The sequence below is a fragment of the Aquarana catesbeiana genome, linkage group LG01, assembly GCF_042186555.1.
Source record: "Aquarana catesbeiana isolate 2022-GZ linkage group LG01, ASM4218655v1, whole genome shotgun sequence".
Lineage (NCBI taxonomy): Eukaryota > Metazoa > Chordata > Amphibia > Anura > Ranidae > Aquarana > Aquarana catesbeiana.
This window is the reverse complement of record NC_133324.1, coordinates 334132101-334158495: the sequence shown is the minus strand read 5'-3', so window position 1 is coordinate 334158495 and position 26395 is coordinate 334132101. Positions and strand designations below refer to the sequence as shown.

Here is a 26395-nt window from a genome sequence, read left to right as displayed (position 1 = left end):
AGAGCCGCATTGGCTATTGAACTTCATTTTTCCGGGCTCGTTGTACGTCACCGCGTTCTTCACGTTCGGAATTTCCGACAAGATTTGTGTGACCGTGTGTATGCAAGACAAGTTTGAGCCAACATCTGTCGGAAAAAAACCAAGGATTTTGTTGTCGGAAAATCCTATCGTGTGTACAGGGCATTAAAGTGGAAACCGGCTGACTTTCCTCCCATGTGTACAGCTGCTTTCTCTGTTGGAAAACCAGCAGCTGATTTGGCATCTGAGTGTGTGTGTGGGGGGGTGGCCCCCTCAAAAGCACGGCAAGGAGGTCACTGTACTAACATTGCTTAGTTAGTACAACCTCCTCATATTTTTTTATTTTGTTTTCATTCAGCCCGCTGAGTTGAACAAACCAAACCCTAACGTGTACCAGGCTTTAGGCTGGGGAGGAAAAAAAAAAGCTAGATGAGGCTGGATGTTCAGCCAGGCAGTGAGGCATTTTCTGATTTGCACTGTGAAAAGCTTAACATATACAGTGAAATCAGAGTAAGCAATTTTAGTAAAGCCGATGAGCCTGTACAACAGTGTCCTAATAGAAATGGGATCTCTTTAGGTCCCATGCACACAGGATGTTTTTGCGGCTGCTTCTAGGGGTGTCAGGTGTGTGTGTGTGTGTGTGTGTGTGTGTGTGTGTGTGTTCTCCTGAACTCCCCTGCATGTTAGCCTATGTGTCCATTAGAGCTGCACAATTCTGGCTAAAATGAGAATCACGATTTTTTTGCTTAGAAGATAGATCACGATTCTCACGGCGTAACATCACGTTTCACAATAAAACAAAAAAATTGGGCTAACTTTACTGTTTCTTTTTTTTTTTTTTTTTTTTTTTTTTTTATTCATTGAAGTGTATTTTTTCCCAAAAAATTGCATTTAAAAGACCGCTGGGCAATTACAGTGTGACATAAAATATTGCAGTAATTGCCATTTTATTCCCTAGGGTCTCTGCTAAAATATATATAATGTTTGGGGGTTCCAAGTAATTTTCTAGCAAAAAATACTGATTTTTAACTTAAAGAAGTGTCAGAAAAAGATTTAGACTTTAAGTGGTTAAACTTCCTGCATTTACAAGTTGTTTAAAAACTTGGCAGGCTGCCTGGATTATTTATTTACACAGATGTTATTTCCCTTTTGATCTAAGAAGGAAGCTTAGTTACAATGTTTCAAGTTGAGACTTGGCAGAATGCCCGGATGCTTTCTTTTGACAGCTGAGTGAGCAGATAAAGTCTCTCCACTTGTTTATATGAAAGAATCGCAACCTCTACAGGAGAGATCGGAGGTGAATCGAGATCACGATTTTTTAACGATTAATTGTGCAGCTCTAGTGTCCATGCACACATATACTTTTATCAGCACTTGGAGGGTAGGGGCTTTTAGAAGCAGGAAAAAAACACTGACCGTGCATCCAGGAGCACAGAGGTGTTTTGGCAGAAAAAAACACTTGACGCTTGTTTTATTGCCTGTGAATTTATTTCAAAGGTCAAAAGAAAAAATAATTTGGGCTCAAATATTTTAATGGTTACATGCCTCACTGATTCATATTTAGGCCTCATGCACACAGGACATTTTGGAAAGTCTCCTAAAAGCCTTTCCTCCTGGCAGCAGTGTTTTGGCAGAAAAAAAAAAAACGCCTAAAGCTTATAAAGGTGTGTAACACATTAAGGTGCATTTACCGGCATCAGATGTTTAGGCCTGAATTCATTTAATTGGCTGGAATAATATTTTTTTTTTTCCTGCCATGAATAAAATCTCTATCCTGTAGCAGCATGTCATCTGTAATAACTATAGGAGCTGGAGAGTGATACAGACTAGATTTGCCTTTTAGAATGTTGCAATTAACAAGTTCTACTCTGTTGTTTAATGCAGTAGAATGTGTATTTTAAAAGGATCCAGCTAAATCCAATCTATTTTAGGTGTTTGCGGAAGAGCTATAGGATAGAATGTGTTGTGGTAAGGAAAGAGGAAGTGTTAGCAGATAAGTTGAAATGAATGTGTAACGAGCTGATTGGACAGGTCATGTGAGCAGACAGGACACTGTAGTGTAGAAGAATTAGGGAAGTAGCCTTTAGAACGGAGCAGACAAAACAAGAGACTCAAGCTTTGGGTAAGCCTTCGACCTGCTTATTTCAGATGTATTAAAAATCATTAAGCTGATAGCTTTCATTGGAATAATGTTTTGCCAGAATTACACAATTTTTAGCAATGTTTAAAAAAATCTAGTATAGCTGGGTTAGTAGGATGATTAGAGTGTATTTGTTTTGCAAAACCACACATGACTGTGACTCAATATAAATGGTGGTTGTAAATAATGAAATGTTCTGTGGAGAAAACAAAGTGCACTGGTGTATAGCTGTGCATTGCCTACCTGCTTTCCATGCATGTTATGGAAACTACATGTTTTATATGATTAACTTTCATTTTAAAGCCTACGGGCCAGTTCACACCATAGAAACGCAGTCCAGATGCTTTTCTGCATTCGCCTTTTTGATGCGTTTTACAGTGTTCCAGTACAGTCCAGTGCAGGAAAAGGCAGCATGGTCTACTTTTTTTTTTTTTCTGGAACTGGAACAGCCTGGAACTGCAAGCACTGGTGTGAACTATACCATAGAAAACCATATAACCTACTTTCCATGCATTTTTTGACTGGACTGCACGTGGTGTGAACTGGCCCTTAGGCTCTGTTTCCACTTGTGCAACTTTTCCTGCGACTCGGGACTGCAAAGTCGCATGACAAGTCATACTCCATGATTTCCAATGAGTACCGTTCATATCTGTGCGACTTCAAGTCACAGCAACTTCAACGTAGTCCCTGTACTAGTTTGGTCTGACTTTTGATGCGACTTAAGGTTCATAGACCTCAAGAATACACAGGCATTGCGTCAAGTTGCATCAAGATCGCATGACTTTCAGGTTGCAGTAGTGGAAACCTAGGCAGCAAAAATAAAAAACAAAAAACAAAAACACAAGAACACATTCTGCTTACTGCAAGCTATGTCCGCCATGTGCGAGTGTTTGTTTTGTTCACTTTTTTTTTTCTCTCCGTTTTGGTTATTTTGACTGCATTTAGGCTTTGTGTGTGTGTGTGTGTGTGTGTGTGTGTGTGTGTGTGTGTGTGTGTGTGTGTGTGATTGAGAGTATGTATATACACATACACAGTAGTACCTTGGATTACGAGCATAATTCGTTCCAGAAGAATGCTTGTAATCCAAAGCACTTGTATATCAAAGCGAGTTTCCCCATAGGTAATATTGGAAACTCGGATAATCCGTTCCTGTGGCACTGCTAGTGTATGCAGTACCGCATGTAACCAGAGGTGGGGGGGGGGGGCATCGGAGACATTCGGAAACACTTGGAGCCGTTCAGATGCACTCGGAGACACTTGGAACGGAGTGTTTCCGAGTGTCACTGGCGCCCCCGCACCTCTGGCCAGATACTGTACTGCACACCCCAGAGGCTTGAATCCCGCTCGTTTTGAGAGACAACGCTCGCAAACCGAGTCAGGATTTAAAAACAAAAAAGAGCTTGTATTGCGAAATGCTCGTAAACCACGTTACTTGCAGTCCGCGTGTGTGTGTGTATGTATGTATGTATGTATGTATGTATGTATGTCTATCTATCAGCAGGAAGCTTGTATTTTATAAATGCATGGATGCTGATGGGCTGAATTCTAAGAGACTAAAACCTGGTACACACTAGCAATTTTTTTTGTTTGGGGTGCATGAGGAAAAAAAAGCTTGGGAGGAGCTGCTGTACTAATTATCTGATGTTAGTATAGCGATCAATGTCTCTCGCTGAGCTGTTTGTATTCTGACAGGGGCATGCCCCCTCCTCCCACCCCTGCCAGAACACACCGGTCAGCGTTCTCAGCCATTGGAGAGCTAAGATCACTGGTCCGGTGCTGATCAGCGGACCTTTTTTAGTCATGCCCCTTTGACAGAAGCCAGCTGCTGTACACACTGGCTGAATGTTGGCCAGTTTCTATGAGGCTGGGTTCACACCTATGCAAAATGGATGTGGGTTTCGCCGCATCCAATTCGTATGGTAGAAGATTGTGACAGGCTCTCCATGGAGCCGGTTCACATATCTCCGGTGCGAATTTGCACAGGGGTCCTGTGCGTCTTTTGGTCTGAGATCGGACCTGAAATGGTGAACTGAGATTGGTATTAAAAAAAAAAAAACTGGATGATCGTTTGATAATCTCATCGTGTGTACCAGGCATTAGAGCTGCACGATTCTGAAATGGAGAATCGCGGTTCTCGCGGCGTAACATCTTTCACATTATACAAAAAAATTGGGCTAACTTTACTGTTTTAGTTTTGTTTTTAATAAATTGAAAACCAAAAACTTTTGAAAGACCACTGCGCAAATACAGTGTGACATAAAATATTGCAACGATCTCCATTTTATTCTCTAGGGTCTCTGCTAAAAAATATGTTGGGGGTTCTAAGTAATATTCTAGCAAAAAATACAGATTTTAACGTGTAAGCAACAAGTATCAGAAAAAGGTTTAGTCTTTAAGTGGTTAAACTGGCATCATTTAGACCCCTTTCACACTGGGGCGCTTTTTAGGCGTTTTAGCGCTAAAAATAGCACCTGAAAAGCGCCTCTCGAGCCGCTCAAGTGTTTTCACACTAGGGGGGTGTGCTTGCAGGATGGGGAAATAGTCCTGCAAGCAGCATCTTTGGGGCAGTGTGAGAGTGGTGTATACAGCGCTCCCAAACCGCCCCTGCCCATTGAAATGAATGTGCAGCGCTGCCAAAGCATTTCAATAGCGCCGCAACACAGGCGCTATTAACCCTTTCTTCGGCCGCTAGCGGGGGTTAAAAGCACCCTGCTAGCAGCCGAAAAGCACCGCTAAAACTAGCGCCGCTTTACTGCTAATGCCAGCACCTCCCCGGTGTGAAAGGGGTCTTACAGACTGAAGTTCATTCCTATGATCTAAAAAAAAAAAAAAAAAAAAAAAAAAGAGATGCATTGTTTTATCACTGTTGATAAACATTTGCCAGCTAAGGTGCTTTTTTTTTTTTTTTTTTTTTTTGACAGCTCTGAGCACTTGTTTAACATGAATGGGGGGAAATGCTGTATTAAGATCGAGAGGGTTGAATCGTGATAAATATTTTTTAACGATTAATTGTGCAGTTCTAATTTCTATTGAACCGCCGATACCGCCTGATATTTGGCCCAATATTCCACTCATGTGTACGGCCTTTAGGGAAAGGAGGTTATCTACTCTTACTGCATTATCCTGAATGTAAAATAAGTGAAACCTCAAGCAGAAAGCGCTATGATAATTGTACTGGGTAGGCAAAAGTAGGAGCTTGGGTACACAGACCAAATGTTCATTCACTTTTGGGAGGCTGATGAACAAGTTTGCTTGTATAGCTCTCATAAGAATTAAAGTGGTAGTAAAGGCTTCTTTTTGATTTTATACCTACAGGTAAGCCTATAATAAGGTTTACTTGTAGGTACAGTAAATATCTCCTAAACGTGCACTGTTTAGGAGATATTTACTTTAGCAGCGCCAGCGATGTCATCGGGGCATGCGCACTGCACTCTCAATGGAACGGCGTGCCATCCAAAGAGAGCCGTGCCGTGACGGTGTCTCCCACGTGCAATGCGCGGGAGTGACGTCATCACGGCTCCGCCAGTCAAACTGCTGCTTTCTGCAAAACCAAAAGGAAGACTGGGTGAAGATGGTAACCATGTCACCGGTGACAGCGAGCCGCTGGAGGGCTACTAGCACATTATGACATTCGTTTTCATGTAGGCTTTCCTTCCCTTTTTGTGGTTTTCTTCTGCTTTTATATTGGTAGCACAGAACTGTTTTCTTTTGAGCCAAAAAGTGCCTGAACATTTCCCAAAAAGTTTGGGAACTATGTTGAAGGGCTTTGGACTGATGGCATTAGTTTGAAACACTTCTGAGATCATGCAGAATCCATTGACAGATGTGTTTGTCCTTTCTGACCTGCTTAAAGCAGGTTTTCTATGCCTGTAGACTTGTATGGGTATGGAAAACTCTCTTGAAGCAAAAAAAAAATATTTGGTGGCTGCATTAGTTTTCTTAGTCCTTTTTATTATCGTACATCACGGGACACAGAGCAATAGTAGTTACCGTACTATGTGAGTTATAGGCCACCTTCAGGTGATGGACACTGGCACGCCCTAAATTAAAAAGTGCACTCCCTATATAACCCCTCCTACTGGTGGGAGTACCTCCATTTTTTCGCCAGTGTCTAAGGTGTTGGTCACAAGTAAAGATGTGTTGTGCTGAGCTCCAATGGAGCAATCCTTGCTGGGGCTAGCTATGCTGACCGGATCCATTCAAAGTGTCTTTTTTGGCTGAATTGAATGGTACCCGGGCCTCGTATCCGAAGAAACAATGTTTTGCCTGGAACGCTTCTCTTTAGAGAGCTGGACCCCGGGATCCAGTACTTTTTGGTATTAAGGCCATAAAGTTTTTACTGGTGGTGGTGCTATTACAGCTCCAGGATTGTGGGTTTCCTCGAGGATCCCCAGCTCCTGAAGGTTTAACGGAACCCACCGTGAAGGGTGAAGATTGGGTCTGTTGGTTTACCACAGAAAACCCTGCGGCGGGAAAGGTAAGTGCAGTTTTCTAAGAAATTTTAAAAATTTTCTTATGAATGTCTGCTTTAATTTAATAAATGCTGTCATGCCTATGTGTCACCACTGGGGGCTGTATTGAGCACTCACCGTCTCCTGCTTCTCAGAAAGCCCACGCTGTGTCTTGAAAGCTGCAGATGCGTCTTCCTCCGGCCAAACAGCAGACCTCCGGTAAGTCTCCAGACGCCCCCCTGTGCTGGTTTTCTTCCCCTCTTCAGTGGAGAGAGCGCTGCAAGATTTGAAAAAAAATTTAAAAAACGGCGCGAACGGCACGACGCTCAGTGGCTTTCAGACCCCTCGCCATTTCTGCTTCCCTCCCTTGATCCCATAGGATCAGGAGCCCGCGCTCGCGAAGGAAAAAGCTATTTTTAAAAAAGGAAGGGAAGGGCCGTAGGTGACGCAGGGGGGTGGGGCTTAGCGCGACGTTGGCGTCCTCCAACGTCCACGCGGGAAGGTATTTTTTTTTTTTTTTTTTTTTTTTAAAGGCACCATTGTGCTGTTGCAAGGTACGGAGGGGCACAAGAGCAAAGATAAAAGATGTTTTGTTTGCATATAAGAGTTTGGTGACACAGGCATTCCTTTGACACATTTACTACTGCATCAGGCTGAGCATTAATAGCGGTGACAGAGCTGGACTATTGCTCAAGCAGTGAAAGCATTCCTTCTGGTAGTACCTCTGCTTTGTGCATCGGGCTATGTTCAGAAGGGGGGTGAAAAACACCTCAAAAAGGGCTCTAGAAAGACTCTTACAAGTCACACGGAAGCCTAGAACCAGTAAAGATTGCATCCTCCCCTGAGAGTAATATGGCTGGTCAGAGTGAGCCACCAGGAGGGGCTGGTGTTGCAGCTGCTCTTAAACACTGCAGCCCCTGTGTATATATTAAGGAGGTTTTTTTTCTTCAACCATTTTAAGTTTGAAGCAAAAGATTGATGCTTAATCGCATCACTGAGTGGGACTAAGCATAGCAGGTCCCCGTCCATTGCTCAGGACCCTCTTACTGAGGAACATGGAGCAAGAGATGACGAATTTCTTTCAAAGACCAGGAAGAGGCTGATGTCTCCTCTCCTGCGAACCTGACACTTCTGTATCAGGTTCTTCGGAAAAGGTTGTTGGTACAGTCTCTCACTGAATTGGTCCGCTCCACATTTTTACTGCCAGTAACGCAGTCAGTGGATGAGCCCACTTCTGGTTTAGGTTCACTAAAGCCTCCCCAATCTGATTCATGTTTTTCCTATCCATTCTTGGCTAAGGAAGCTAATGTGTTCTGAGTGGGAGTTTTTTCCTCTGAAAATTTTTCATTACTTTATCCTATGAAGGAAGAGTTCCAGCAATTAACGCTGCTATATCATCTGTAAACAAAATCATGACTTGTCCAGTAGACAGTGCTCATATACTAAAAGATCTAGGGCTGAAACAACTAATCGATTAATCGACAACTAATCGATTATGAAAATAATCGATTACTATTTTCATAATCGATTAATCGGCCAGTAACATAATGGGGTTAAAAATAATATAATTAGCCCTTTATATTACAAAAAGAGCAAATAATCGCTTCTGTAAATATTACTTTCACAGTTCTACAGTAAAAAAATGAACTCCTTACAGTAGCGATTATTTGCTTTTTTGTACTATAAAGGGCTAATTTTAGTTTTTTTTAACCCCATTATGTTACTAAACGTCTTAGACCTGGTTCACATCTATGTGTTTTTGGTGCTTTTTGCAGAAACCCACTACAGTTCATTTACATGGTTTCCTATGGGACAAGTTCACATCTATGCTTTTTTTCAGCCGCTGCGTATTTGGAAAGGGTCAAGGACTTTTTTTTTTTTTTTAACGCAAAACTGTGTTTTTTTGGTTCAACATACTTCAGTGGAGAAGCTGCAGAAAAGCATTTAATGCGTTTTTGCAGCAATTTGTATTTTTTAATCTGCCCAACAACAAATTGGCTAAAAAACTGTATTTCTCTTCTAATAGTGTATATACAGTATATCTCTTCTGTCTGTTATTCTCAGAGTGGATTCAATATTTTGCTCCCTAACCATATAGTTGGTTTATATTTACCACTGCATAGAGATATTTAAGAATAAATTGCTTTTTTTAAAAAAAACTTTACATATTAACTAAATATTACAACACACTTTTTTTAAGGTTATTAACCGATTAATCTAAAAAATAATCGACCAACTAATCGATTATGAAAATAATCGTTAGTTGCAGCCCTAAAAAGATCCAACAGATAAGAAGTTGGAGTTCCTTTTTAAAAAGAAAAAAAAAAAAAACTATTTTGCTCGCAGGTTCAGTCAGCGCTGGCAGCGATCGGAGTGTTTCAGTCCTTATAGGACCAGTTTATAGAGGTACTCAGTTATTCCTTATCAGCAGGCCCAGGATTTGGCCTGGATTGTGTTTTACAGTAGATGCTATGAAAGATTCTATTCTCCAGGCCTCATGACTCATGCTAGGGCAGGTACATGTGCGTAGAATCCTATGGTTGAAAAATTGGTCAGCCAAAGCGCCATGCAAAAAGCTCTTGGCTAGTTTCCCTTTTTTATGGTGATCATTTGGAGACGATCTGGATAAGTATATCCAAAGAATTTCTAATGGGAAAAGTTCCCTTTTACCGGTTAAGAAGCGTTTTTCTTTTAAATGTGCTTCTTCTTCTCCAGTGACAGGGGCATCAGCCTCCAGGCAGTCACGACAGCCTCCACCATCAGGTTCAAGAGGTAAACCTCAGGGTCAGTCCCAGGGTCAAAGGAGGACCTGGGGGAGGAAACCCACACAATAGAATATTAAAGCCTCCTTAAAAAGGGGCGCCCCGGCTCGCTCAAGTGGGGGGAAGGCTTCTACAGTTTTCAAGGGTCTGGCAGGAACAATGTCAGGACAGATGGGTGGCTTCCTCAATTTCTCTAGGTTACAAACTAGAGTTCCGAGAGTTCCTGTCTCCCCGTTTTCTCAGATCAAACATTCCCAGAGATCCAGTGAAAAAAGTCTCTCTTTCTAGCTTTGGATCATCTCTTGTCTCAAAGAGTGATATCAATGGTCCCCTTGGAAGAAGAAAGGTTTAGGGTTTTATTCAAACCTGTTCATGGTTCCAAAACCAAACGGGGATGTCAGACCCATTTTAGGTATCAAAGATCTAAACCGGTTTTTCGAATATCTGTTCTTTTCACATGGAGTCAATCCAATCAGTAGTCTCCATCCTACAAGGGGGAGAACTTCTGGCGTCAATCGACATCGAGGATGCTTATCTCCATGTGCCGATTTTTTTTTTTTTTTTTTTCCCCCGGCTCACCAAAAATTTCTATGCTTCGAGGTAGAAAATCTTCATTTCCAGTTTGTAGCTCTGCCTTTCGGTCTAGCTACTGCACCTCGTGTGTTTACAAAGGTCCTGGCTTTGGCCAGGTTAAGGGCTCAAGGTATAACAATACTAGCCTACTTAAGATTTCTCTTAATAGATCAATCGGTAGCCCGCTTAAACCAAACTTTGGTCACCGCAGTTAGCTATCTGGGATACTTAGGTTGGATTCTCAACCTGGAGAAATCCTCCTTAAAACCATTAAGGAGATTGCAGTACTTGGGGCTGATCATAGATACAGTTTAGAAGAGTATTTTTTGCCCCGGGAAAGGATCAGTTCCATAAGGGAACTGATTCTGTTGGTCAAAACAAAGAGTCGTTCCTTGTGCGCAGTTTCATTCAAGACTGCTGTAAAACAGTATCCTGTCAACTTGGAACAAAAGGGTCCAAGCTGTGGACTTTCCAGTGCATTTATCCCCGATGTGCGTCAGAGCTTCAATTGGTGGTTGATATCCAAAAACCTTCAAAAAAGGAAAAATCCTTTCTACCGGTTACCTGGAAAGTGGTAATAACTGATGTCAGCCTTCTGTGCTGAGGAGCAGTCCTGGAAGAAGCATCTGTCCAAAGGAAATGGTCCAAATCAGAGATGACTTTGCCCATCAATATTTTAGAGATTCGGGCAGTATGTCTGGCTCTCGAGGCCTGGACGCCTAGACTACGGAATTGTCCTGTCAGGATCCAATCCGACAATGCCACAGCTGTGACCTATATCAATCACCAAGGGGGCACAAGAAGTGCGGCCCAGAAAGAGGTGAATCATATTCTGTCTTAGGCAGAAAACAACATTCCTTGCCTATCAGGAATTTTTTATTCCAGGGATAGAGAATTGACAGGCAGACTGCTTGAGTTACCAACAATTGTTCCCGGGAGAATGGTCCCTTCACCCCGACATCTTTCTGTCAATATGTCAAAGATGGGGAATTCCGGATGTGGCTCTGTTTGCGTCCAGGTTCAACAACAAGATCGACAACTCTGTGTCAAGGACAAGGGATCTGATGGCATACGGAACAGATGCCTTGGTTTTTCCATGGGATCAGTTTTTCACTGATCTATGTTCCCTCCTGTTTTGCTGATTCCGCGCCTTCTCGCAGGATCAAGCAAGAAGGGAAGGAGGTGATTCTTGTGGCCCAGGAGATCTTGATTTGCCGAGATCGTAAAGATGGCGGTAGGGGACCCATGGACCCTACCACTATGGCCAGACCTGCTCTCGCAAGGTCTGGTATTCCATCCAACCTTACCAACGCTAAAATTAGCGGTTTGGCTATTAAGACCCACATTCTGAAAGATCGTGGGCTGTTCGCTCCAGTAGTTTCTACTTGGTTAATTCTAGGAAGCAGGCCTCCAGAGTCCTATACTATAGAATCTGGAAAGCATATGTCTCCTAGTGTGAATCCAGGGGTTGGCACCCCAGGAAATATGTCATAGATAGGATCCTGCAATTCATACAGATAGTACTCAAGGCCAGCTTCATTCTTAATCCTATCAAAGGCCAGATGTCGGCCCTATTGGTCTTTTTTCAATGACCGCTTGCTTCACTCTCTCTGGTTCGTAACTTTGTTAAGGGGGTAACGCAGATTAATCCTCCAGTTTGGTCACCCCTGAACCCTTGGGACTTAATTTTAGTCCTGTTGGCTTACGGAAGCAGCCTTTTCAGCCAATACGAAATATTCTCTTGGTCCTCTTGATGGGGGGGGGGGAATATTTATTTATTTATTTTTTTCATATCTTCTGCAAGAAGAATATCAGAGTGGGCTGCTCTTTTTTTGTAAAGGGCCATATTGGTTTGTTCATAAGGATGAGGTTGTATTGCGGCCTCATCCTGAATTCCTACTGAAGGTAGTATCAGGTTTTCATACCAGGATATTGTTCTGCCTTCATTTTTTTTTTTTCCGGAGCCTCGTTTCTGTGGAAGAAAGGTCACTACATGCTCTTGATGTGGTGAGAGCGGTCAAGGTCTATTGAAAGTGACCGCTCAGGTTCATAAAACAGATGTTTTTGTTTGTGTTGCCAGACGGTCCTAAAAGAGGACAGGCAGCGTCGAAATCTACCATTTCTAAATGGTTCTTCAAGTGATTGTTCAAGCTTATGGTTTAAAGAGGAAAATTCCTCCTTTTCATATTAAAGCACACTCCACCAGGTCTGTTAGTGCTTCTTGGGCAGTGCATCACCAAGCCTCCATGGCTCAGATCTGCAAGGCTGCAACTTGGTCTTCAGTCCATACATTTACCAGATTCTATCAAGTAGATGTAAAAGATCATGAGGATATTGCCTTTAGGCGCAGTGTACTGCAGGCTGCAGTATGAGTTCTCTAGTCTTTTGGTGCCCTACTTTGTTGTGTCTCCCTCCCTTCAGTTGGCATTGCTATGGGACATAGTAACTACTATGGCTCTGTGTCCCATGATGTACGATAAGAAAATAGGATTTTTATAACAGCTTACCTGCAAAATCCTTTTTTCTTTGAGGTACATCACGGGACACAGAGGTCCCTCCCTTCTTGGTACACGTGTATTGCTTTGCTACAAAACTGAGGTACTCCCACCAGTGGGAGAGGTTATATAGGGAGGGCACATTTTAATTTAGGGCGTGCAAGTGTCCATCACCTGAAGGTGGCCTATAACCCACATAGTAACCACTATGGCTCTGTGTCCCGTGATGTACCTCAAAGAAAAGGATTTTACAGGTAAGCTGTTATAAAAATCCTATTTTTTTTTTTTTCCTTTATTTTCACATGGTTATCTGGGCAGTAAGTTATTTAGCAACTTCCTTTTAACAGACCAAGCTTTCCAAGAAAGGAGTGTTAAGACAAACCATTAACAGTTACGGGGTGCTTACAATGGGCAGCTTTTATGTATCCCAAAGGGGGAAAAAACTGTTGCTGCAACTGCTTAAAAACTGTTAGCTGGAGTTCAACTTTAATTTGTTTGGTCAAGTCCATCTTTTTCAATTGGAGCTGCTTTGTTCAGCAGGGGATACATTAGCGGGTCCCCTACTGAATCTGAACTGAAGGGGAAAGATGGTGTGTGTGTGTGTGTGTGTGCGTTTTTTTTTTTTTTTTTTCCTGGACAGATTCAGAGATAGGCGGGTGTAAATAGACACCAGTCTGTTTACATCAGCCTACTCGTAGCCCCAAATAGCACTTCTGATCAGGCGCACCTGAAAAAATAGACACGCAGACCTGATCAGAATGCCCCTGTAAAAAGGGCCCTTTTTCTGCTAGTGCATCTAACAGTACCTCAGACTGATAGTGCTGCTGTCCAAAGGTGTCTCCTGTGTAACTCCATCGAGAGTGGAGACCCCATAAGACAGGTTGTGGAACTGGAACAAGTAGATCTTAAAGCGGAGTTCCACCCAAAAGTGGAACTTCCCCTCATCGGATCCCCCCCCGGTGTCACAATTGGCACCTTTCAGGGGGGAGGGGGGTGCAGATATCTGTATAATACAGGTATTTGCACCCACTTCCGGCATGGATATACGCAGAATCTGCGGGTATTTACGCCACTTATCGTCTCCCCCCCCCCCCCCCCCCCGCTGTCTGCTGGGAAACACACAGGTCCCAGAGACAGCAGGGACCATCTGTATTGCGCTGCTCTACTCGCGCATGTGCAGTAGGGAACCGGGAAGTGAAGCCGCAAGCCTTCACTTTCTGATTCCCTTACCGAAGTTGGAGGCGGCAGCACCCGAGGACCAAGAGACGGTTTGGCCTCAGGTGCCGACATCGCGGGCGCCCTGGACAGGTAAGTGTCCATGTTTTAAAAGTCAGCAGCTGCAGTATTTGTAGCTGCTGGCTTTAAAAAAAAAAAAAAATTTCGGCGGAGCTCCGTTTTTAAGTCCCTTTTTTTTTTTTTTTTTTTTTTTTTTTTTTCCCTTTTTTTTTTTTTTTTTTTATACACATTTTATTCCACATTCTTAATGTACATGCTTCTCATGGTGTGGTGACTTAAGCCGGCCATATAGACTGTTTGAATCTTGGCTGGTTTAGCAGGGACCAGCTGAGATTCAAATCGTGTATCGGCAGTCTGAGCATGTTGATTTTGTTATGTGATTATTGCCAGCAGCTATAGCCACTAGCAATATTTACTGTGTGTCGTCCCCCCGTCCGCCCCCGATAGAACGCAATAGCTCCGCAGGAGACACACTCACTGACAAAAGCATGCCCCTTTACTTCTCTCATGGTAGGTTTATTTTAAAGGACTTGTTAAACCAAGACCACCTTTTTTTTTTTTTTTTTTTTTTTTTTCCCCATGCCAACAAGTTAAATCCCCTGACCGTTTCTTGTATCTTTATGAAACTTTATGATATAGCTGTATTTGAATTTCAAGGGCAGCACACCTGCTTTTGGTCGTTCTGAGCTTTCAATTTTTTGTTGGAAATTTTCTTTTTTTTTTTTTTCTTTTTTTTTTTATATTTTTTTTTTTTTTTTTCAGGATTGTGTTAAAACATGGTGGGAAGTAGAAACGGAGCTAGGAATTATGGAAGGAAGTTTTTACCGCTAAAATATATTTAACATGTATAAGAGGTCAGTGGCTGATGTAGCCTACCATACTCTGCATGTATCTACAATATTCCTTTTGGGAGGGCCCTTCTTAATGCTTAGTGTTGCATTGTTACTTTTTTACTTCTGTCAAGAGTAGAACTGGGGAAACAGCAGTTCTAATATGGTTGGCAGTTAAAAGCTAACATGTTTTAATACTAAAGCATGTCCCTATTTTTCGTTATCTTTCTGTACAGACATTTCATACACCAAGCCTAGGGGATGAGGAGTTTGAGATCCCTCCCATATCCTTAGATTCTGACCCATCCCTGGCAGTTACTGATGTAGTTGGACACTTTGATGACCTTGGGGATCATACAACTGTTCAGCAAGGAGCATTTGCAGCACAGTATGGAGTTCAGACTTTGGACATGCCAGTGGAAATGTCCCATGAAGTAATAGAACAGACTGGTGGACTGCTTGGAACCGGATTAACCATGGTAAACATTCAGTCCTGCAGCACAGTAATCTGTTTATTACACTTAAAACAAAAATAGGATGTTTGATTGCTTTTGTCTGTATGCAGGATTTGGATCATCCCATTGTTACCACGTACAGTGCCAACCCACCAGTTACCATAGATGTTTCAATGACAGATATATCTTCTGGTCTTCTGGCTCACAGTCAGCTTACAACTATTGATCAATCAGAGCTGAGCACCCAACTTGGTTTGAGCCTTGGTGGTGGTACTATTTTGCCTCCGGTTCAGTCTCCTGAGGATCACCTGTCACCTACACCCTCACCAACCAGCTCTTTGCACGATGAGGACATGGAAGACTTTAGAAGGGTTAGTATAATTATTTCCAAATAATTTTTGTTAAAATAATATGGGCTGTTTTTGACAATGCTAATGTCGGCTGTTGTACTTCACAGATAACTGCTCCTAAGAATATTGTTGTGGAACAAACCAAGAAACCGAAAGCTTCTAAGAAAAGAAAGAAGAAAGATCCTAATGAGCCTCAAAAACCTCTTTCTGCATATGCTCTATTTTTTCGTGACACGCAGGCTGCCATTAAGGGACAAAATCCTAATGCCACGTTTGGGGAGGTGTCTAAGATTGTGGCCTCTATGTGGGACAGTCTTGGAGAAGAGCAGAAGCAGGTAACCTTTTGAAAATTTACTACAGACAGTCCCTGAGTTACAAATCTCTAACTTGCAAACGGAGGGAGACAGCAGGAAGTGAGAGGAAATCTACCCCTAGGAAGGGAAACTCACGCCTCTAAGACCCCTTTCACACTGGGACGTTTTTCAGGTGCTTTTGGGCTAAAAATAGCTCCTGAAAAACGCCTCCCCTGCAGCCCCTGTATGAGAGCCAGAGTGCTTTCACACTGGGGCGGTGTGCTTGCAGGATGTTAGAAAAAATCCTGCAAGCAGCATTTCGGGCGGTGCTGGAGCGGTGTATACACTGCTCCTCCACCGCCCCTGCAATTGAAATCAATGGGCACCGCTGCCGAAGCGCCTACAAAACGCTTTGGCAGCGGTGCTATGCGGGCGCTTTTTACCCTTTTTTCTGCCGTTAGCAGGGATTAAAAGCGCACCGCTATAACAGCGGTAAAGCGTCGCTAAAATTGGTGGAGTTTCCGACAACAAAACCGTGGATTTTTTTCCGAAGGAAGTTGGCTCAAACTTGTCTTGCATACACACGGTCACACAAATGTTGTCAGAAATTGCGAACATCAAGAACGCAGTGATGTACAACGAGCCGAGAAAAAGGAAGATCAGTAGCCAGTGCGTCTCCTTCTGCTTTAATCCGAGCATGCGTGAACTTTTGTGCGACGGACTTGTGTACACACAATCGGACTTTCCGAAAACAAGTGAAGTTGTCGGAAAATTTGAGAACCTGCTCTGAAACATTTGTGTGCGGAAATTCCGACAGCAAATGTTCGATGGAGCATGCACAGGGTTGGACTTTCCGACAACAAGCTCACATCGAAAATTTCCCATCGGAAATTCCGATCGTGTGTACGTGGCATTAGAGTTACCATAGGAAAAGGTGTCTCCACTGAAGCTTGATCACCAATCTTTGTTTCCAGGACAACCCACATTTTTCATAATCTAATTGTCACAGGGACTGAAAGTGGGGTGAAATCTTCTGAACAGGGGCACAGACAGCAAAACAAACATTACAGGGGTGTTACCTGTTCCCTATGCTATCCAAAAAAAAAAAATGTAGTATTTTTTTTTTTTTGGCTGGGGTTTTACTTAAAAAAAAAAAAATAGCTGTTCCAACCTACATACAAGTTTTTAACTTAAGAACAAACCTACAAAATCTTGTTTGTAACCCGGGGACTTGCATGTATTTAGTCTGTGCTATGTTTTATGTGTAATGTTTTCACGGTTCAGTGTTACAAGTTATCCTTACTATTTTTAATGTTGTTTTAATTCACAGGTGTATTTTTTAATGTTGTGTAAGCCGTGTACTGTTGGGGAATTTATAGAATTGTACAAAAGAAGCAAAAGAAATTGCACATTAGAATGTGTTAAAATGGCAATTGTCTCAGTCATTGACGTGGTGTGGTTTTTTTTTTTTTTTTTTTTTTTTTTTTTTTCTCTCCCCCTAGGTTTATAAACGAAAAACTGAGGCAGCTAAAAAGGAATATCTGAAAGCTTTGGCACTGTACAAGGAAAACCAAATGTCACAGGTAAAGCTGCCTCATTAAGCCTAAAATTGGCCTTCTGTTTACATGTGTTCCTGTGGGTTGGATACTAAAATTTTAATGACCTAATTTTAGCACTTGAAATCCATTGAGAGGTCAGCGTTTCCTAGCTTTTCTTTATGGCATTTGCTGTAAAACGCTTCATGGCAGTGCACAAGAAATTTGAGGCCTTGTACGTATGGAATTCGTGTTGTATAAACAATATGTACAGCAAGTTTCTACAAGGCTTTTTATTCCAAAAATTTCAATCAACGTCAAGCAGCTTTGTAAAAGCTTTTAACCACTTGCCTACAGGGCACTTTCACCCCCCCCCCTTCCTGCCCAGGCCAATTTTCAGCTTTTAGTGCTGTCGCACTTTAAATTACAATTTCACAGTCATGCAACACTGTACCAAATTTTACCCAAAAATGGCTTTATTTTAGTTGTATTTAATCATCACTGGGTTTTATTTTTTTTTGTTTGGTGTTTTTTCAGAAAACAAAAAACAAAAAATGGGTGGGGGGGGGGTGTTTTTCTTATTTAGAACATTTTCTGACAGAAATTAAGTACAGTGGAACCTTGGTTTACGAGTAACGCAGAAAGGTTTGGAGCTGTTCGAAAATACTCGAAATACTTCGTTCCCGAGTGTTTCTGAGCCTTTCCAAGTTCAGCCGAGCTGTCCCCGAGTATTTCCGAGGCTCTCTGGCACCCCCCACCTCTGGCCACATGCGGTATTGCATGTAATAGAAGTCAATGCGGAACAAATTATCTTCGTTTCCATTGACTTCTATGGGGAAACTCACTTTTTTATATTTGAGTGCTTTGGATTTCAAGCATTCTCCTGGAACAGATTATGCTCGTAATCCAAGGTTGCACTGTAATTTTTCTCCTTTCGTCTTCCAGGACAGCCTATGAGACATAGGACTCCTCCCTCTGGGACAGGAAACACATTCACCCCAGACCTTTAACCACTTGCCAAGCAGGCCAATTCTGACATTTCTCTCCTACATGTAAAAATCCTCATTTTTTTTGCTAGAAAATTACATAGATCCCCCAAACATTATATGTTTTTTTAAGCAAAGACCCTAGAGAATACAATGGCGGTCGTTGCAACTTTTTATCTCGCACGGTATTTGCGCAGGAATTTTTCGACCGCGTTTTTTTTTTTTTTTTTTTTGTGCTTTAAAAACAAAACGGTAAAGTTAGCCCAATTTTTTTTGCATAATGTGAAAGATGAAGTTACGCCGAGTAAATAGATACCTAACATATCACGCTTCAAAACTGCACACGTTCGTGGAATGGCGCCAAACCTCCTTACTTAAAAATCCCCATAGGCAACGCTTTAAATTTTTTTTACTGGTTACATGTTTTGAATTAGAGGAGGTCTAGGGCTAGAATGATTGCTCTCGCTCTAACGTTCGTGGCGATAACTCACATGTGTGGTTTGAACACCACTTTCATATGTGAGCGGGACTTGCGTATGCTTCTGTGTGCGGGGACAGGGGCGCTTTAAAAATTTTTTTTTTTTTTTTGACACTGTTTTTTGATTACTATTCTCATACTAGGAATAAAAGTAAACATCCCTTGTAATAGGAATATGGCATGATCTGTCCTCTTTACAGTGAGATATGGGGTCAATAAGACCCCACATCTCACCTCCTAGGCTGGGAAGCCTGAAATCAAATAAATAAGACTAGGCGGCGCCGTTTGTTTGAATGCAGAGGCTGGGCATGATATCATAACATTGCGCCCGGCCTCCGAACGATCATAGAGACTCCGGCTACCATCTGGTCCATCGAAAATCTCTAAGGTCACCATCCGGGGCTGTGGCTCCTGTCTCTGACTCACCGATGGAAATGGTGAGTCGGTAGAAGTACCGGAGGGCAGCGGGGGGGGGGGCACCCCATCTCGACGCCACCTGGCGTAGGGAATCGCCGGATGAAAAAGCCGATATCTGAATAATGCCTGTCGCTGCAGGCATCATTCAGATATACTCCCACAAAGTCAAGAACGTCATATGATGGCCGGCTGTGGGTAAGTGGTTAGAGGCGGTCCTCCAGGCCTCGCCCTTCAAGTAGTAGTAGTAAATGCTTTGCTATATCTGTAATACAAGTAGTAAATCAAATGAATGTGTGTAGCATAAAATAGGCAGGGAGGTGAGTAATCATCGGGGTCAAACTGTAGGGCCCCATACTCGCCAGTGGGCTGGGCCAGGTCATCAATCGCTGATTCCACCGGCGGAGGCAGCAACAAACATCCAGCACAGGAGCTGAGGGGGCGGAGCAAATAGATAACCCCAACAGGGGAACAACCGGAGCACCAACATGGCTTTGATAGGTATAAGTGCAAGTGTCCCTAGAGGTCTCCCCTTGTCCATGATCATGAACTGCAAAAAATAGTGAAAGCGTATATTTGTATATCAGAAGGACCCTGGACTACAGGTGAGGTTCCTGCAGTGTTTGATATACAAATTAATGTATAAGGACCAGCATGAAGTAAGTGAATCACCATTTTAGGGGTCGAAGCATAGATCTTACTGGAAGTGTTGGCTTTCCATAAGCTGCTAGTAGGCTTTAGCACTATGCAAAGCTTGGTGAAAGTTAAAGCCCACTAGCAGCTTGTTTTTAACGCGTCAGCAAGCACTTTCTTTAACCTCCTCTTTCTGGAGCTAAATAATGCTTTAAGGACTTTAACAAAGCTGCTTAAAGCTGTGCAAATGCTAGAATTTTTTTCTGTAAAAACTGTTTTGATTATGAGCAAGGCCTTAGAGTCAGACTGGTATTGTTAAAGTGTAACTAGATGGCTGAGTGGGGTGGGCTCTCACCTTAACGTAAGTGTGCACAGCGTACTTGCGCATTATGGCATACTTGCCTCCTAGTGTGACCTCCAACAATGATGGGGCTGGGCTTCAGTTGCCATTTTGTCCAACTCTGCGACCATCTCCCCCCATTGCTTCCTTCACGTCCTGCTCTGCTCCTCTTCTGCCATTGGTCAGATATTGCAGATTTATAATTCTTGTGCATATGCACAAGTGTTGCATCATCCCTGGCTTCTGGCTGTATTTTCGGCATGCAGTGTTCAAGCAAAATTGATAGGATCGTGGGGCAAAGGTTTTTGGCCAAAAGGATATGTCTTTTACTGAAAAATTTATAAAGAATAAATAAATAAAACATGAGGCTAATTAGACATAAGGTCCCACAGCAAAATAAGATCTATACTTTTTTTTTCTTTCTTTTTAAATAGCTGTTGGACCTTATTTCTAATTGGCCCCATGAGTTTCTGCCAGCACATTTTGAAAATGTTAATCTGAACTCTAGTATTGGCATGCAGAGCACTGAATAAAGGATTGGCTTTTGATTTAAATGTCAGTCATTAAAAATTATTGAATTGAATGTTGTGTTAATGACCCAATATTTTTTGCAAACAGGTGGTTGTTGAGACTGTGGATTTGGATCCTCCTCCTGCTACACCAGCTCTCTTGCCTGAATCGCCTGTTCATTCTCCCTCGGTAGCAACTGTAGCCAATATACCGCAGAGTGCTGCTTCACCTCCTGTTCAAACATCTAGTCAAGCACCAACACCCCCACCTGCACCTACTCCTCCACCCCCACAAGCAATTGCTCCCCAACCAAGCATTGCCAAAATAATCATCTCCAAACAGATGCTCCAGGCGGGGCAGATCCCCACATCTATCGCTATGTCTCAGGGCATGGTGACAGTGATTCCAGCTACTATGGTGACTTCTCGTGGCATACCACTTCACCAACTGCAGCCCAGCCCTCAGACGCGAGTCACAAGATCAGTACTACAGGCAGCAATGCAGATGCCTCCACGTCTACAACCGCCACCACTACAACAGATGCAGCAACCACCACGTCTACAACAGATGGCACCTTCTCAGCAACCATCGATCACTATTCTGCAGCCACCTCCACCTCTACAGCCAATGCAAAAAGTGAGGCTCAGTGTGCAGCCTCCCCCATTGCAGATCAAGATTATACCCCCTCCTCTGCAGCCCCAACCACAGACTGTACAAGTCCAAGCACAAACCATCCCAATCATCAGTGTACCCTGTTCACCAGAAGTTCCTGCCTCACCTGAGCATTTGGAAGTATTGACAGAAGTTGTACAAGAGGTTAGTTTTACGTGTGTGTGTGTGTGTGTGTGTGTGTGTGTGTGTGTGTGTGTATGGCTTATAATTGCAGTCACCTAGAGCAGTCTCCTCCACATGGCACACAAGATTTGATTGTATGAGAGGTAATGTTCTAGTGCTGTGGTTAGCCAGAGGCAGACACTAATCAATCAAGTGCCTGCACCTGTGCCGCCTACATATGTTGGTCAGTTTTGGTATGACACAGGAGATTGAGGAAGCGCTGCTACTAGCGTTAAATATGTTCCATCTGTGGTTGAGGGTCTTGAGTATCGGGAAATCAGCAAGTTGGTTGAATCTGGAGGAGACTGCTGCAGTGGAGATAAGCAAGTATTCCATTGCTCCTAGCTTTTTTAGGTAGTATACTGCATTGGAGGCAGGCAGACCATACAGGATAACTTTCAGTCTACATACCTGCACGTTATGTCTAATGCTGGCCATACAGTATTTGAATTTCGTCCAGCTCTGATGCACCAGTCAGCATTGGCTCTCTGGGTGCTTTTGTTGCCAACCTCCTACCCAACATTCTTCAATTGCAAAATGGAAGGAGTTGGATGGAAAATTGTCGGCCGAATAGAGGCTACATCCAATCAGAGGCAACCACTGCTTGGGTATTTTTACAGCTGCTGGATATCAAAATACAATAACCACAGCAGGAGATTCGACCATCTGTGCTAGAGGAATGTGTAATATCTAATAGTTTTATGACCAGCTTTAAGGCAGGCTTCTTGATGGTGATAACAGTGGAACATGCCTGCACAGTTATTGTTGGCACAAACCATGTGAATAAAAGTTGACCACTTTAAGCAGACCCACAGGTGTTATGATTATTTTTTTTCCATTTACTGTAACTGCCACTTTAGGTGTTACAGGAAGTAGGAAACAAACGGTCAGGATCAGTCAAGAATTATACCATTAGGGGAACACACACACAACACACACACACTTTCCTGCTTATAGTCTTATAGTGTCCTTCAACACATAGAAAAATAAATGCAGTCCAACTCTCAGCAGCACCAGTTGTCAGGGTTTGTGAATACCTGAGGCCTTGCCTTACATTTTGGGCATAGTTGAATTACTGCCACTTGGACGCAACATGTCTACATCATGGAGAATAGTTCTGCTGTAATGGGTGACCTCAGCCCATTATTTTTCCTAGCAGTTCCAGCAATGTCTACTCTTTACCCTCTGAAGGAACTGACACCTGCAGTCTGAAAACAGTAGCACTGTACTCAGTACTGACACTGTAGTTTTAGGGTCTATATCCTTGGAGTCTTCTGCTCCGTTGGGTGAGGCCATGTCCCGTACCCCGTCATCAAGGGCATCTACTGCAGTCTGTGGCCAGATTCACCCAATTACTCATTGAAGCTGCCCGTATATGCTCTATGCGTTACCTAGCATCATTCGAAGGCCTTAGAACAGACTGGGACATGGAGCGCTGTGACCATCCCACTCTTAGATTGAGTTCCAACTTGTTTTTGAGGCCCTGCAGTTTCCTGCCATCACCTTAAAATTACAAGGAGTTGCTTAGACTGCACTTTGAGGATCACTGTCTCCAGCTTTGAGTCTTTCAATGCTACTACAGCTGCAAAGGTCTTTCCAATACTCCTGCTAGTTAAGGTAATTCTCTGTAGGCTGGGAGCACTCTGAAGGATCCTGGGCCCCACGTAAGTGTGTTGGAACTGTTCCCACTTGAGAGGGGATTTTTTTGGTGTGCTATATACACTGCGGATCTGCTAGTGACCCATCTTAACAGGAAACTACTGGACCGGTAGAGGGCATGCTTACCTTTTTTAAGGATTCTACTGATGGGGGAATTAGAATCCCTACTTAAAGCTGTTTGCTCTGGGAGGTCCTGCTCTCTGTCCTATTTTAGCTGTAACTCTAATATGCCAAACTGTGACAGGATAGATTAGATCACTCAAATGGCCTCTCCACTGCTGGGGTAGCCCCCTTTGTAATTTAGGGTGTGGAACAAATGTCTGAGGCCTTGTGCTTCAGTTATGATGGCTTGTTGCAAGCATCTTTTTGGTCCTACATTTGATTCCACCCTTAAAATGCATCTACAGGCGCTTTTTTTTTTTTAATAACTAACCTATACTACTTGCCTGCTATGCAATGGTTTTCACAGAACAGACCAGATTCTTCTCTTTTGGGGCCCCCCCGCCAGTTCTCCTGGCTCCTCCTTGCCGAGAGCCCCCAGAACAAACTTCTTGCACTGAGGGGCACTTGTGCATGCTCTCTCCCGATCGGGCTTTGCGTGTCCATTGACAGAGCACGGCTCGGCCCCATCCCCTGCTCTCTCCTCACTGGCTGTGATTGACAGCAGCAGGAACCAATCTCTCCCACTTCTGCCTCTGTTCAGTGAGGAGAGAGAGACACTGCTCTTGTGCATATCGCTGGATCAAGATTGGGTGCAGGTAATTAGGGGGGCTGGGAGGGTGGATTGAGATTGACTGCATGCAAAAGGTTTTTTACCTTTTAATGCATAAAGGTCTATCTGGGCCCTCCAAACCCTGAGACCCCTGTCATCCAGTCTAGTCCTAGTCTAGTCCTGACCTGTTAGAGGGCTTTTGTAAAAAGGACCTGACCATACAGGATCCACCAGAAGCTCCTTTTCCCTTCTCAAGACTCTGATCCTTTCGCCTTTTCCTGGCATCTCCACAGTAGACCATTCAGATGACCCCCTCTGAAAAGGGTCAATTTTCTGAACCCTTTAGAGGTGTATGTTTTCTGTAAGCTTTGCTTGGATTGGGCTCCTCCTATTTCTGCTGAGAATGTGGGGCTGTCAGAGCAGCTCTAAGCTGTAATGGGTATGCAAGGAATGAATGAAGCGGGTCACACAGGAGGGAGATCAGGAGAACTGATGTTTACATATGAAGAGCATAGAAGAAAAAATTTGCATTTGGCTGTGTTCCTTGCATAGCAGCAAGGCACAGGGCAAATTGGCAAAGTGCTCCATCACCACTATATCGATCTTTGTTGCAGCTACAAATGTCAGAATGGAATGGAGTTTCTCCACACTTTGTAGAAAACTGAAAACTCTCAGTATATTCCTACCGTATTAAACAGTTTTACTTTCTCTTTCAAGTTTAGTGCAAAGTACAGGGCAGGTTTACAGCACAGCCAGGTACAGTTTGGATTCTGAAGGCAGAATAGATCAGGACTCAGGTGCAGAAAACCTAGAATCCATCCATCCTCCTCATCACTCTGCCCTTTGGTGAGCTTTGATGCAGTGCTTGCAGGGTGGGAAGCAATGATTGGGGCTGCAGTGTAGTGTTGTCTTCTTGCTCCGCTCTCCTGTAGACAGCCCCGGCCAGACTAAGAGGAACTCAAGTCCTTTACAGGAGAGAGGGCATCCATCTCCCTTCTGTAAAGGGACATGTGTGCCACTGTACAGAGGAGGCAGCCAATGGGTGTGGGCGCATCCTTAGCCCTGTTTTTGGGCAGGCTGTAGCAGCAACAGAGGTTGCAGCATAGAATGGTTTGAAAGCCTAACTATTCTTCTTACTGGCCGTAAACTGACCTGATTAACAACCCTGCCCATACATGGATCGAAATTCGTCCAGTCCCTGATGAACCAGCAGAATTTCAATCCATGAATGGCCTACTTCTTGTGGGGCATTAATTCAATTCTTATCGGTCAGGAATAGTCTCGCTCACCTTCCTCTTTCGGGCTTGTAAGGTGTTGAAGAATAACTCTTCCAATGCAGTCTCCTCTATCTGTTGTCTCATTCCTTTTCAACCTTCCATCCTGAGTTTGGGAACCTGAACTCATGGACACTGATATATTTTGCATACATACTTTTGGACATTGGTTCCTAGTTTCTTAGGTCTCTCAGTGACTGTACCACTACGCTTTACTGTTTTTGAATTCCTGTGTCTCAATGGACAATAAAGAGAATTACAAATTTTGTACTTGCCATAAAATCTTTTTCTTGGTGTCCACTGAGGGACTTTAGTCCAGCTCCCCAGCATTGTGAGTTCTTGTACTTTGGTACCATTTTCTCTCAAAACTGAGGAATCTGAAGTAGAAGACTGGTTATATGGGGGCTGGATTGCTTTTTACTGTTTGCTAATGTCCCAACCTCTCTGTGTACAGGGAGGTTTATAAACTCCTGTGCCCTTAATGGACACCAAAGAGTGTTTTTTTTTTTTTTTTTTTTTTTTTCTTAGGGCAAGAACAATGTATTTTTTAGAACATACATTTTAGTAATAAATGGTTGCATAGGTAATAGTGTTTAAAAAAGGACTGTATTCTGAGTCAAGTTTAGTAATATTGCTTTAAGACTAATACTGAGAGCTTTGTATGTTGTACATTGTTTCACCTAAAACAATAACTTCACTTTGCAGGAGTCTTCCCCGCCCCAAATGGATGTGCAGCTAGTAAGTGGTTCTCCACCTCGCAGTCCATCTCCCCAGCCTCGGTGTGTACGTTCGGGATGTGAGAATCCCCCTGTGGAAAGCAAAGATTGGGACAATGAATACTGTAGTAATGAATGTGTGGCCAAACACTGCAGGTGAGTGACAGATTACTTTGGCTTAAAGGATAGGTTCATCTTTAAATAATAAATGCACAATTATTTTTATTTTTTCTAAGCCTGCAGAGCATTGCACCTGCGATCGGCAGATCGTGGTTGCAATGTCCAGCTTCTGCAGTCTCCAGCATAGCTGTCAGCAGCACAGCACACTCGCAGCTCAGCACACTCGCAGCTCATTGAAAACTACTAGCTGTCAGCCACAATGGATGATGGTACTTGTAGGCATTCATTAACAGGCAAACTGTTAATGATGCAGCCATGTTTTCAAATAGTGACTGCAGGTGTGTGGAGAAAATCCCCACCCTGCTCTCACAGGGGGCAGTAGGGGGAGAGCTGCAGATGCTGGAACATGTTCACCCTAAAAACTGGTGTAACATTTTTCAAAAGTGAACTTGCCTTTTTTTAAGGTTAAAACTGATACACAAAAATGTATAGGTTGCCATTGCCTAAGCCCCTTTTTAAAATGCTAGTTGCCTTGACTGACCCTGGATTCTATCTGTCTTTGACCCTAAAAACTATTCAAC

At 43.1% G+C, this 26395-nt stretch overlaps 1 protein-coding gene across 2 annotated transcripts in view; it reads left to right on the top strand.

Annotated features, from left to right (window-relative positions):
* The window catches only part of TOX4 (TOX high mobility group box family member 4), a 66830-nt gene that overhangs the window by 32732 nt on the left and 7703 nt on the right, over window positions 1-26395 (top strand). Inside the window, exons 1-7 of one of the 2 annotated variants that reach the window (XM_073631543.1) lie at window positions 1866-2140; window positions 14742-14984; window positions 15071-15331; window positions 15418-15645; window positions 17106-17186; window positions 20608-21315; window positions 25684-25850. In XM_073631543.1, the coding sequence (XP_073487644.1) occupies window positions 14916-14984; window positions 15071-15331; window positions 15418-15645; window positions 17106-17186; window positions 20608-21315; window positions 25684-25850 (1514 nt within the window). In that variant the 5' untranslated portion in view covers window positions 1866-2140; window positions 14742-14915. Of the gene's footprint in view, window positions 1-1865; window positions 2141-14741; window positions 14985-15070; window positions 15332-15417; window positions 15646-17105; window positions 17187-20607; window positions 21316-25683; window positions 25851-26395 lie in introns of those variants that run through there. The other variant, XM_073631533.1, reaches the window with a different exon arrangement.